General features: G+C 39.7%; 1 protein-coding gene across 4 annotated transcripts in view; it reads left to right on the forward strand.

Moving 5' to 3' along the window:
• The window catches only part of ZNF385D (zinc finger protein 385D), a 616,194-nt gene that overhangs the window by 514,744 nt on the left and 87,136 nt on the right, over positions 1-14,314 (forward strand). For all 4 annotated transcript variants that reach the window (XM_073333495.2, XM_073333496.2, XM_073333499.2 and 1 more), the window contains one exon: positions 10,888-11,041. In XM_073333495.2, coding sequence (XP_073189596.1) covers positions 10,888-11,041 — 154 coding nt within the window. The remainder of the gene's footprint in view (positions 1-10,887; positions 11,042-14,314) is intronic.

Consider the following 14,314-nt stretch of genomic DNA (forward strand, 5'->3'; position numbering starts at 1 on the left):
GTCTTTTATGTTAAGTTTCTCATGCTATTTTTAAATTCCACTCACCACTTTTTCGTCTGATGCCCTAACTGAATCAGGAATCTAAGATCCGGAGTTCAGCGAGACCATTGTTTTAAATTAAACAGACAAAATAAGTGGTTTCCCTAAAAACAGAAACCAGGTGAAAACACTCAAAATAGCTACACTCAACTCACACACTCAAGTTTCCTTTAGTTTCAGTTCACAAGAGGAATCCAGGGAAAATCAAATGTCTAGTACACAGTTAATGTGAAGTTTTCAAGTGATCTGAGAGGCTCAGGGGAGGTAAGTCCTTTACATTGTTTGCTGCAACTGCAGTTGTGAACTGCTGAGGCAAAGATCTCCACTGACACTCAAAAAGGCACAAGCTTTATTTCAGTGACTGTGATTCTCTTTGCGACTGAGATCAGGAATTATACTCTGATCTTTTCAGTACTATCTAGAAAATTGCTCTTTATCCTAGAGCAATTGCTATTGTGGATATATCTTAAGATCAGCAACACTTATCATATGTTTAAATAAACATGATATGGAAACAAACAGTCTAAAAGCTGAGTTACTTTGAGGTTATTAAGCAAACCACCAACTTGTTTTGTGTCACAACAATGTGAAAGTTTCTGTTTTTCTTCTGTTTTGTAGTTTAATTGTATGTCAGCTGCCCCCAACTGAAATCTACCAAGGCTGTCATTAGTAGTACATCATTCAACTGATATTTATTAACATAATGAACAAAACATGCGTGGGTGTCTTTACAATTACAGAAGAGGACGTTGTTATATATATTCTCTTCTGTATACATATATACAGAACAACATTCTCTTCTGTGTGTGTGTGTGTGTGTGTATATATATAAAATGGCATATATCCTGTTGCTCAAGTTCTCAATTCCGAATATGACTATTATTTCAAAGCAATATACATATTTTACCTAACTGTAGGAATTAAATGTGGCTTAGCCGCAAAGAGTCCTGTGACACCTTATAGACTAACAGACGGATTGGGGCATAAGCTTTCGTGGGTGAATACCCACTTCGTCGGATGCATGTGGTGGAAATTTCCAGAGGCAGGTATAAATATGCAATCAAGAATCAGGCTAGGGATAACGAGGTTAGTTCAATCAGGGAGGTTGAGGCCCTCTTCTAGCAGTTGAGGTGTGAACACCAAGGGAGGAGAAACTGCTTTTGTAGTTGGCTAGTCATTTCTTTGTTTAATCCTGAGCTGATGGTGTCAAATTGCAAATGAACTGAAGCTCAGCAGTTTCTCTTTGAAGTCTGGTCCTGAAGTTTTTTTTGCTGCAGGATGGCTACCTTTAAATCTGCTACTGTGTGTCCAAGGAGGTTGAAGTGTTCTCCTACAGGTTTTTGTATACTGCCATTTCTAATATCAGATTTGTGTCCATTTATCCTTTTACGTAGGGACTGTCCAGTTTGGCCAAAGTACATAGCAGAGGGGCATTGCTGGCACATGATGGCATATATTACATTGGTGGACATGCAGGTGAATGAACCAGTGATGGTGTGGCCGATCTGGTTAGGTCCTGTGATGGTGTATCTGGTGTAGATATGTGGGCAGAGTTCGCATTGAGGTTTGTTGCATGAATTGGTTCCTGAGTTAGAGTTACTATTGTGCGGTGTGTAGTTGCTGGTGAGAAGATGCTTCAGGTTGGTGGGTTGTCTGTGAGCGAGGACTAACCTGCCTCCCAAGGTCTAGGGATCGTTGTCCAGGATGGGTTATAGATCACTGATGATGCGTTGGAGAGGTTTTAGCTGAGGACTGTAAGTAATGGCCAGTGGAGTTCTGTTGGTTTCTTTCTTGGGCTTCTCTTGCAGCAGGAGGCTTCTGGGTACACGTTTGGCTCTGTTGATCTGTTTCCTTGTTTCCTCATGTGGGTATCATAGTTTTGAGAATGCTTGGTGAAGATCTTGTAGGTGTTGGTCTCTGTCTGAGGGGTTGAAGCAAATGCGGTTGTACCTCAGCACTTGGCTGTAGACAATGGATCGTGTGGTGTGTCCGGGATGGAAGCTGGAGGCATGAAGGTAGGCATAGTGGTCAGTGGGTTTTTGGTATAGGGTGATGTTAACATGACCGTCACTTATTTGCACCGTGGTGTCTAGGAAGTGGACCTCCCGTGTAGATTGGTCCAGGCTGAAGTTGATGGTGGGGTGGAAGCTATTGAAATCGTGCTGAAATTCTTCCAAGGTTTCCTTCCCAGGGGTCCAGATGATGAAGACGTCATCAATGTAGAGTAGGTAGAGAAGGGGCGTGAATGGATGAGAGCTGAGGAAATGTTGTCCCAGGTCAGCCATAAAAATGTTGGCATATTGTGGGGCCATGCGGGTGCCCATAGCGGTGCCACTGGTCTGGCGGTATAGATTGTCACCAAATTTGAAATAATTTTGCATGAGGATAAAGTCACAGAGCTCAGCAACCAGTTGTGCTGTGGCATCATCAGGGATACTGTTCCTGACAGCTTGTAGTCCATCTGTGTGTGGGATGTTTGTGTAGAGATCCTCTACATCCATGGTGGCTAGGATGGTGTTTTCTGGAAGATCACCAATGCACTGTAGTTTTCTCAGGAAATCAATGGTTTCACGGAGACAGCTGGGAGTGCTGTTGGCGTAAGGTCTGAGTAGAGAGTCCACATATCCAGACAGTCTTTCAGTGAGATGTGGCGTCCAGGATTTCCGGGTTTGTGGATCTTGGGTAGAAGATAGAATAACCCCGGTCGGGGTTCTAAGGGTATGTTGATTTGTTCCTGTGTTAGTGTAGGGAGTGTCCTGAGTAGATGGTGCAGTTTCTTAGTGTATTCCTCAGTGGGATCTGAGGAAAGTGGCCTGTAGAATTTGGTATTGGAGAGTTGTCTGGCAGCGTCCTTTTGGTAGTCAGACCTGTTCATGAAGACAACAGCACTTCCTTTATCAGCCTCTTTGATTATAATGTCAGGGTTGTTTCTGAGGCTGTGGATGGCATTGCATTCTGCACGACTTAGGTTATGAGGCAAGGAATATGGTTTTTCCACATGTTGTTTTTCCAAATGTGGCTTAATTTATCATATGAGTTGCACAAATGAAATACTCTCCTTGAGAAGCCATCTACCCTACTCAGAGACTACTGGCTTGGTTCATTTGAGTGGAAACGTCAAGTGAATTTCATTTGCTCTTAAAGCTTTCACTCTAACAAAGATTTAATGTGGACAGTAAAATAGACAATGCTTGTCTGTCTGCCAATTAGTCAATGTATTACTGGTTAAATTATATACTTTTATGTACTAATGTTAATCTCCATCTAATATGCTGGTTGGGGGAGAGTAATACCCTTCCCCACCCAAACAGAAAAAAACATATTTTGCTAATACCCTAAGTGTTATGATTAATGATATCATGTTACAGGTTTACACAAATGTAGGTTTTGCTATCTTGAATATCAGTACATGAAGTCCTCCCTGGGACTTGGGATGCTTACAAACATGCTTAAACTTGACCTATCTTTACACATCAATAAGGAGAATAATAGATGGTGAACTGTGACATGCCAAGGTCCTATATATATAATTACAGGGGGAAAAAAAAACTGGGTTAAAAGGAAGTTATGGAGGAGGCAAAGCCAAGCATTAAAAAGTTAGAAACTGCCAGGTAAGGTTGCCAGTGCAACTGGAACTATAGTTTCTTGTGCACATGCATTCTGAGATAGTCGAAAGCAAACTGCTATGTGAAAAACAGATGGGCAATGGTGATATTTGACCTTTTGTAATTTGGCCAAATCAGATGTATTTTCAAGGAGACAGCAAAAAGCAATCTTCTCATCTTCGTTGCCAAATGTCAAGGTTCGGCTGCAAACCACTGAGGCAGTAATGTTGTTTATAAAAGGTTGCACCATGGTGACCAGTCTGATCTAGTGCTCAAAGGGGCAGAGTTCCATAGTTGGGACCAATGGAGCTGCATAGTGAGCGGAGGAGCTCATACAAATGACTTCTCTGGCCTTAGAACTGTCTTTTCTCCCAAGTGCTTGAGTCAGAGTTCCTTCAGGAAGAATGGGAGGGGAGGAAGAGGGAGATTTGTTACTCCAAAGAAAGAGACACAAATTTACCTTGGAATGACTTGCTGTGGGCATTTCTTCTCTTCTCCCACCATTTGCCAAGGCAATGGGGAAGATTTATTCTCTCTGGCTGAAAGTTCAGTTTTGGTGCTTGGTCTGCTGTCACAGTCTGCCTCTCTTCTGACTCAGCCCTCCAACCAGGCCACATGTATAAGTCCACCTCTTTAGAGGTATATAAGGAGTCCAGCAACTGGGTTTCTCTATGGGTTGGTTGAGGGGCTCCAGGCCTTCCCTAGGTTGAGGTCTCGCAATCTTGACCCTTCTGTCCTTAGGGCCTTCTCTCATCTAGATTCCCAATATCAGGGAAAGACATGTGTGTGAGTAGGGGAGCCCAGGCCCACCCCGGCCACCAAGTTTCAATCCAGGGCCGGGTGGTAAGGCGTGCAACCATAAGTGCTATACTGCTGCCTCCCTGGATCACTTTCTACCTGTCCCTTTCCCAGGAAATAAAATAAAGACATTAAATAACTGAATTCAGAGGTAAAGTCTCTGACCTTCTGAGTGCCATGAATCTCTTCTCCATTGGTTTGATAAAGTTGCTACAGCAAGGCCCCAGGAGCACAGACAGTAAGTAGGTCAGTTCACCTCCACCATTTGTTCTCTTATTGAGCTGGTCTTCTCCTCTTTTAAGCTCCTCCAGCCCTTGAATGCTTTACAGTTATGGTGGTGTTGCCTAGACCCAAAGTAACTCTTTAACCCCTTCCTTTCTGGTGCAGGGTTTTTATATCCCATGAAAGCCCCACATACTGTTCATTAGGGAAAATACACTCCAATGCAAGAAGGTCCATGCAAGAGATTATTTATCCATCATCTTTTTCTCTTACTATGGTTGCATTAGGAGCCCTATCTGACCTTTATTAAGTCAATGGCTAAGCTAGTTTGGATTTTGATGGGAGCAGGATCCCGCAGTAGTAAGGTATTTGGTTCTGCAGTCACATGCTTAGTTGGGCATGTGCAAAGCCCTCCTTGACTTCAATGTCTATTGCCTATCTGCATATCAGATCCCATTGCATGATGGGGAGCCTGTAGGAGGCTTAGGGCCTTGTGTGGCTTTTCTGCTCTGGGGCTGATTTCAGCCATTCCCCAGTTATCAGTGGAGGTATGCAACGTTTAAAGAATTTTTTCATATCTGTTTTTTCCCCTTCACCTTGACTTCACTGAGCACTAAGGTCCCTGCACCCGCACAGAGCTCTTGGCAGTAATGAGGGCTAAAGAGCCAAATCATCTGTTATAAACCATTTAAAAAAAAACAAAACTCTCATCTAAATATAGGTTTCAGAGTAGCAGCCGTGTTAGTCTGTATCTGCAAACAGAAAAGGAGGACTTGTGGCACCTTAGTCTCTAAGGTGTCTAAGGTGCCACAAGTCCTCCTTTTCTTTCATCTAAATATGATTCAACTTTTTCCACAGGGGGTGTCTGATTTTGATCAGAGTTCCTTGTGCATGTTCAGAAATACGGCTTTCCTACATTTAGAGTGCAGTTGACTCCAATGGGGCAGATTAAGGCAATCTGCAGCCCTCAGCACACCACAACACGAGTCCCCTACAACCCCACCTTGCAAGCCCCCCTCTTTGTGTCACAGACTGGTGAGTGTGTTGCTGGTTCCCCTCTGTCCAATATGTGGATATTAGTTTGTTACAGCCCCAGCTAGAGAGCTTTACATCAAGCTCCAACAATTTGTGCTTTTTAGCTTTGAAGGGTCCCAGTTCAAGTCCGGGTGTGTTTGCTAAGATGTCTGCCATCACACTTGTAACCTGAGAGTAACTGGGGCCGCTGGCCCTCTTCCTTTCTAAAAAGGCAGGGAAAGGGTTCTGTTCTCCCCACCAGGAGGGGCAGAAGCAACCTTCTTTTCTTTCTCCAAAACCTAGAAATACAGGGGTGGCAGCAAAGTGAGGACCCAGTATCTACCCCAGCAACTGGTGTGTAACTGCTTGGTTGATAGGCCAGGACTTCTGCACTCTTCTCCTGGCACAGAGAGAGCCCTCTGTTAGGATGGTATCCCTGAAGTCCCCTAAAGCAGTGCATCATGGAGTCATCACCTCAGAGGGACGAACAGGGCTTCAGTTTTCACCTATCACAGAGGTATTGTTTTAGGCTTTCTGCAGACTCAGGCAGACAACTCTTCTTATTGTTTATTGTATGTATTATCAGAGCACCCAAGGGCTCACTACGAATGGGCCCCATTGTGCTAGGCACTATACAAACAGAGTCCTTGCCCCCTAAAGACCTTTCATTCTCAATAGAGAAGACCGATACAGGGTAGGGGAAAAGGCTAGAATTTACAAACAGAGCAATCGGTGTGATGGTAGCAAATGGCATGTTAGTTTCATGATTTTTTTTAAAATCTTTCTGCTTTGAGTTGGGTTTTGTTAAAAGGGGTTTAGCTAGAAGGAAAAACAAAGGAAGGTGTAGCTGAGAAGGGGGATAAGGCAGAGAACAAGAGGGAGGAAAGCATCAAAGGGAAGTGTGGTGATGCTGAGTGAAAAGACAGTGAGAGCAGCAAGGGAGTTCTTTTATTTCCTTATTTTTAATTAAAGCTAAGAATTTGATATAATCATGACCCCAGGAGTAGAGCCATAGGCCTGGGTGCTATAGTGCCTATGTATAACTTAATCTGGGGCTGCTCACAGGGCATAAAGTTAACCACACTCCAAGGTCTTTGTTGGATCAAAGCCTAAAGAACTTAACTGAGATGATATATGATTTACTCACGTACACAGCTTCTCAAGTTCACAGGGTTCTCTTGAAGACTGCAATGTAGACATGAGGAATGTAATTCTAGGAAAATACTGATGTCTGGATTGTTTAAAATATTTCATCTGTTTCCCTTTGCTCACTCAGTGCCATTTGCTTGGTAATGTGATGCTCTTATGGTAATTGTAATGCAATGCAATAACGATATAACCAAATATTTAATTGTTCATATAGAAATGTGAAAAGTCATTTTATATGAGTTAATGCTGAAGTTTTATTAATTCATGTTTAAATTCTACAAATTCAACATAAGCAGGTCTGGCACTGTACTATTAATGATTAGAATAAAAATACATAAATAAAATGAGGGCAACTTATCTGTTTTGCAAAAGAGGGTTTTTAAATTGATCTACACTACTGAGATTACTAGGAGCTCTTTATAAATAACTAGTGAAAAATTAGTTGGCATTTTATGGCTTTCCTGGCCTTGAAGTGGAGACAAATTCTCCTAGACTAGATCCTGCCCACACTTAAGTATGCACAGGATCAGAGCCTTCGAAGTTTAATTTAAGGATCCATAGATATCTAGCGTTGGGTATAACCTAAAAATCTCCCATTTGTAGCGTTTCAGCTTGCTGCTGTACAGTGCATACTCTTTTACAGCGAAGTTTAAGTTTGCATTAGTAATATTTGATATGCATCACTGGTTTGCTTTCACATCATGTGACAGTGGCCCAGCTTTACAATGCCAAGAGTGGTGGTATTTATCAAATTATGAAGTCATGAGAAAAGAAGGAAATATTAAACAATATTTACATAGTTTATAGAGGCTGTACTGATGGTGAGAAACAGGCTTTAATTTTAAGCAAAAGGTCGTTGTTTTTTGGCGGGGAAAGCGGGGGAGGAAATCACAAAATATACTGTAGTAAAGGAGGAGCTTCTTCCCATACTATTACCCTGAATCAATTTAATCTGATAGAACTACTGGTTTAGGTACAATTAGAACAATATAATTCCCCAAGTACAATGGGCCTCCCCAATAACTGGCAATTAAAACAGGCAATAGTCCTTTTAAAATACACTGTTGGTGCAAGCCTACTTCCACTGAAGTCAATGTCAGAATTTCCACTGAGTTCAACATGTCCAGGATTTCACCAAGTGCATCTCTTAACAACTTGTACTTCTCTAGCTAGGTTACAAAGAGAGACTTTTTAAAAAAATCTCTTTTCCAGTTCACTTTTGTTTTCTGCCACTGTTATCTTAGTGTGTCACAGCAGGATTCACCTACCCCATAGAATGGTGTAGTCGATTATTCATTCTTCTCTCATAGTTCTGCATCGTGGTTTCCACAAAAAATCTGATTTATGCCTTCCCCTCCTCCCCTCTTTTTTTTTTTTAACAATTCTGCATGACATTCTGGAATAATTGTATCTTACAATCTGTCTGATTTTTTGACTTAAGCTTTAAGTAGTAATGGCATTCTAGTAATGACACTTATTTAGTTCTCTTTAGTTCTCTAAGAAATAATTCAGTCAGAGGCTTCTATCACATTTTCTATTCTCACAATGGATAGAATATTTATGAATCATTTTCCATTTTTCCCCCGCTGGCTTCCTCCTGATGATGAAGACAATAACAGATTTTTATAGGGTTCCAGTTCAGAGTTTAAGCTCATTTGGGGCTGGTTAAATGCTTATGGAGCAAACTATCCCATCCCACATAGAACTACCATTAACCTGCCAGCTATGATTATCTTGAAAGAACCTGAGATGCCTTTGTATCCCCACAAAGAATGGAAATTTACATTCTGAAATTAAAAAAAAGCATAAAATCTTCTGTAAGTAGAGTATGGTAAACTGGCAGCCCTCTCTGGGAAGTGAGTAATGGACAGTACTCAAGAGCAGCCATTTTTTACTTGTAAATTGAAACAATATGTTTCTACTTAGAGCAATTCTGTTTCTATATTTCAGAACTCTGTAAAGGTCACAGATTCCCATGAAGGGCCTCATTGTGCATCACTTGTACACTCAAAACTCTCCTTGAAGGCAAGTTTGTGGAGCTGTACCAAGGAATGTAGAAGTCAAGGGGAAGATGGGTGCACAAGAAATACAAATTTGGTTCTCCGAAGAAGCTTAAGAGAGTGTATCAAATTAATACCATATTAATAATCAAATGTGTATGGCCCAATTCTGATAAATTTACTCACATTTGAGAAGTAAGGTACTAGTCAATGTAAATAAGTATATCAGTGTCAGGGCCTGATTGATCAAAATAAAATACAATTCATTTAAAAAAAATTTGGACTAGATAATCATACTTACTATAAACCATAGACATAGACGTGATGCAGTAGTGGTATAAGGATGTACAAACAGTATTGTGCCATTTTAATGCAGTCATCCTAACCTGACATTGGTTCTTCAGATTAACAGTAATTAACATCACTTAACTGTTCATATTTGGCTTACAGTATGTCTCAATGTTATGTGTTGGGAACTGTAAAAGATGCATGATTGTGCTATTTCTGTTCAAGTTGTTTCTAATTAATAACTTCACTGTCCAGTGTTCTTTCAATAAGGGTACCTTCTGTAGCACTTTAATAATTTAAGGGATAGAGAAATCAATGTTTCAATCAAACCGAATGATGCATGTAAAAATAGAGGTAACAGTTTTTTGCTGGAGTAGATGAAATCTTTCTCTCTCCTACACTTCCTCCACACCCCAGATCTCAGGCATCCAGGTAGGAATCATGAGCTTTCATCAGGGCTGAGAACTATAAATAAACCTCAATATAATATAAATATTAGCTTAGCATTTCCTGGCATCACCCCAGAAAATTTGCCATAAGATAATGTTCAAATAAAACTCTAAGAGATCCTAGATAATGCAGCAACCTCCCACCTCTGCCGTATTGGTTTACATTGAATGACTAAGTCCTGGTATGGCTTTGATCCTTTCAGTTCCATATGTAATGAATTCCCGCTGTTTTCACTACAAGTTGCAATTCTACAATAGAACATACTTTGCTCTTGACTCGAAAATAACTAAAGTTTGAGGTCTTTCCTGAAGAATTAGTGGTCTTGTTCATTAGCAAAAAGCGAGTTGCTACCAATTAGAGTTGAAATTCAGTAGCAGAAAGCTTGAGGCATGTAACATCCCATTCATTTATGAACTGCAGGGTTGGTTCCTGTTTTGCAGAAGAGCTGCAAATAACCAGAGAAACTATTCAGGGAGAATATCCACACAGCTCTACCATGTTTTTAATAAGATACATTTTATACTTAAATACCCCCCAAAATCTGTAGCATAAATGAAGAGAAGAGTTATCACAATGAACCCTTAAAATAATAGGGAGTCAAAGTTCTTTAGAGTAGTGTGAAAATCTCTGTAGTACACATACAAATTTGGCTGTGATCTACTACATCAAGTAGCCAAAACACACCTGGCAACATGCTAGGCTTAGTCAGAGGGTCATACACTGAAAAGTTCCTCTCACCTTGAATTTCACAGGCTACCTTTGTAGCAGGTTGACTGAAATGACCTATTTTTTTTTAAGTCCAGACATTTGCATGTCTGAGTTGTATTCAATTAGTTCTTAGGTGATGGGGTGCTCTGGACAGTGAGTCCTTGCTTTCCATTTGTAAAGTTCCTGCTTCCAAAGTTAGATGTAAACCATCTCCTATAGAAACCTGTGGCAAAGTTTGTAATAGAAAGTGTATAAACCTAGACCTATCAAAAGAAAAACATGTCTTCCTCCCTGCTCCCTGAGACTTGAAATCTTTATGTGATAGAGAAAAGCTCTTGATAGCAAAACTGATAAAGAGGAAACATTTTACATGTGGTAAAGCTCTATTAAACTGATCTGAAAGTAATATAGTATTACATAATATTTATCATATTGGGGTTGTTTGAATATGATTTTCATTGTTTCCTAAGCATCATTCTACACAGAATTTGGTCACTGCTTATGTATTGTGAATGGTACCCATTATTGAAAGGTAGTCTGTATTTGTACTAATACAGAGAATGCCAGTTTAGAAATGAGCCTGATTGCATGGTTCATTTTGTTCTCCTTTGTAGAGCCAGGCTGCGGCCCACTACAAAGGCACTAAACATGCCAAGAAGCTCAAAGCACTGGAAGCCATGAAAAATAAGCAGAAATCTGTTACTACCAAGGACAGCGCAAAGACTTCCATCACTACCAATACCATCAATGCCAGCTCTGACAAAACAGGTTAAGCGATAATCTTTGTTGTTTTTTTTTTTATTTTTCTTGTTTAACTCCATGTCTGTTTGGTTATGTGCTTGCCACATTGATTCATGCTTGATCCATCTTTCTGTGCAATATTGATTTTGTTCTTCTTTTCAACACACTTGTGAGAGTAAAATAGTCATGTAACTGACTTCTCTTTTGTGAAAAGAGGCTTGGCATTCTTTTAGGTTAGAATGCATACATATGACTCAAGTAATATTTATGGCAAATGAACTATTAAATACGAACTGCTCTAAATCTTGTTGTTTGTATGCAGTGTCTCTCTACACAATTACCTATGGCACATTTGTTTTAACTACAAACAATGCAGCAAATTACACTAATTGTGTCTAGGAGCCTCTGATAAAAGCATTGTTGGTAAAAGAGATACTGTCATAAATTTCAAGCATTGCATTATTATTTAAAGTGCATGATTTTGAGCTGGGTAATAGCTGTATAACCTCCACTCCACATAAACAGGTAAGTGTTATTGATCCCCATTATTATGCTAAACTGAGTCTTCATACTGAAATAATAATCTTTAAATTATTGCTTGGGGGCTAGGTTTTTTCCTTGCAACCAAAACCCATGCAAGTATCAGGTGAAGTCAATGGGATTCAATTAACCTGACATTTTAAATATAGGCTACTGTATTGGACATTTCAAAGGAAGGATGTAAGTTTATAGAAGATAGTTTTAGTTGTTCACAAGAAATAATTGCTCTTACATTTCTCTGCAATGTACGTACTGTGTGCAACTTATGAGATGCATACACAAAGTCTTACAGAAAAAAAATGCATGATGAGCAAATAATGTATAATATTCTGGTGTTGCTGCTGAGAGCTGCTCATCTGGAACAAATTCTCCTGTGTCAGTTGGGGCTGTAAATAGAAATGTACAAACAACTGAAAGAGTTACAACAAAATATAAGTATCATATAAACATGCATTTAATTCTTTTTGTAAGGTCTTTGTTAGAAGACATATGGTAACGGCACTATGTGTGTTATGGGAAATTCATGTTATAATTGTGGTTCAAAAATCAAGGTGGGTTTTTTCATACTTGTCATATGCCTGAACTTGGCACAAGGGGCGCCTATAAAGGGCTTCCTGTTGCATCATGAGATTTCTCTAATACTGAATGTAGCCAATTTTTCAGTGACATTAAAAGCATTAATAATTGTGGAACAGTGGGGGGAAGGAAGGGGAGTACTGAAACAGTTACAAAAAATACAAAGCTAAACTAAAACTTAAACATAGTTTTAAATGTTGGGCTTTTCTTACTTGTTAGTGAACTGAATATTCTGTTGGTATGTCGAGAGTGCGTTTTGTGCAAAGGACTGACTTATTGCTTTATAAATGATCATGGCAGATTTCTTATAGACAAGGGAGGAAGACAAAAGTGAAATATTTACTTTTAATTGTTAAAAAGTTTTGCCTGCATTGTTTTGTTTTGTTTTATTTGTCTGAGGCAGACATTTGTTTGGAGGATGATCCAAAGCACATCAAAATTAGTGTGAGTCTTACCATTGACTTTATGGGGCTTTCAGCAGGCCCCTGAAGTGTTTTATGATCTGCTGTATATCTGAACTCAGTATTTTGAGTCTGTGATTATATCAGCATACAAGAAAGAAAACTGCACAGTAATGGTTGCAAAGGAAAGCACTGGCCTGGGGAGATGTTCCTTTCACTTTCAGATCTCATTTATAACTTGCTGGAGACAGTCCATAAATTAGGTATATATCTATGTGAACAATGTGCCTTTGGTGATTGATTGAGCATTCTGTACTATCTTTGCCACTGGGGCCATTCCAGTGATTTAATTTTAATTACGTTACATTGATATGCCAATGACCCATCCATGACCCCAAACTCACAAACCCCTAACTATCTGGGTAAGTTTACTCATGTGAGAAGTACCATTGAGTTCATCCACGCTTCTCACAGAGCTGAAGTTATGTGTGTATAACTGTTTGCAATAATGAGGACTATGTTGCTATGATAATATCATATTAGTGTGAAAATAGGGATTGGTCATGGAGTCTTGGAAAGGAGAAGGAAGAAGAAGAGAAAATGCTGATTGAAAGATCTGATTGTAAAAGTACCTCTGCCGAGGAAGAATCTGTTTCGAGGGATGCTGGCATGATGCCAACAAACCAAAAGCCAAGGCAGCAGGAAATACATTAAGATCAACTAGAAAAAAAAACCAAATATAATGATAGAATTATTTTCACAAAATATTACAAACCCTAGCCAACTGTTGTCATTTAAAGATACGATGCAAACAAAAACTCACCAGGCTTGCTCTTCTGTCACCCCTAAAATGTATCAGCCAAAAGAAGGATCACCTGTGGACATTTGGAGCCCAATTCTGCACTCTGGATTTCTACTGGCGTAACTGAGAGCAGAACTGAACCTTCTTATTTAAACACAATTTATATAGAAAACATCATCTGCAGTAGCAAAAGAAAAACAGTACAAAGATTTTGGGTAGCCAAGTGGCTGACATTTCCCAGCAAAAGCAGGACTATTTGGACTCATTATCTGCAGGATTATTTGAATTTTCTTTTCAGTTGCCCTCCATTCCATGCGGGTTTCATAGAACTCTTCCGAATACAAATATTTTAGGAAAGGCAAAGAGAGGCTTTTGGACCACATATATGTATTCTGAGAATGTTGGCCATAAAAAGCATGTACACTGAGATTCACATCACTGACCTGAGAGAATGTGTTGCTATTCCATATGGTTTCATTAATTATTATACAGTCCATGATTTTGAGTACTAGTCCCTCCTCACATGGTCATTTGGAAATAGTTTTTTTCTACAACTTTATGAAGCGGTACACAGAAGATTAATGCATGATCTCAAGTAAGCCTAGAAGGGGTCATGTTCACAACACCACTAATACATCATGTACAACAGTGGCTAAATGGTGGATTACATGTCAGTCATAGCACATTCCTCAAGATTTCAGTTCACTGGTTCTACTTACCCTGTGCAACACCTACATCAGGAAACCTGCAGTGCCATGCAATAAAGATTATGAAAAAGACCACATCATATATAACCTGATGCAGGAGCTGAAGCAGCAATTTGTTACGTTGCTTCTCCCTAAAGTAATTTGTAAGGCAATGGTATCAACATGTCTTAGTGCAATAAATAATGGAGACTATGCATCTTACTATACAAAGCACACAGCTTAAAAACTTGGACAAATGATGGCACTGCATAATAAGGGTGGAAAGCAAGATCTG

Source organism: Lepidochelys kempii, chromosome 2 (assembly GCF_965140285.1).
Source record: "Lepidochelys kempii isolate rLepKem1 chromosome 2, rLepKem1.hap1, whole genome shotgun sequence".
Taxonomy (NCBI): Eukaryota; Metazoa; Chordata; order Testudines; family Cheloniidae; genus Lepidochelys; species Lepidochelys kempii.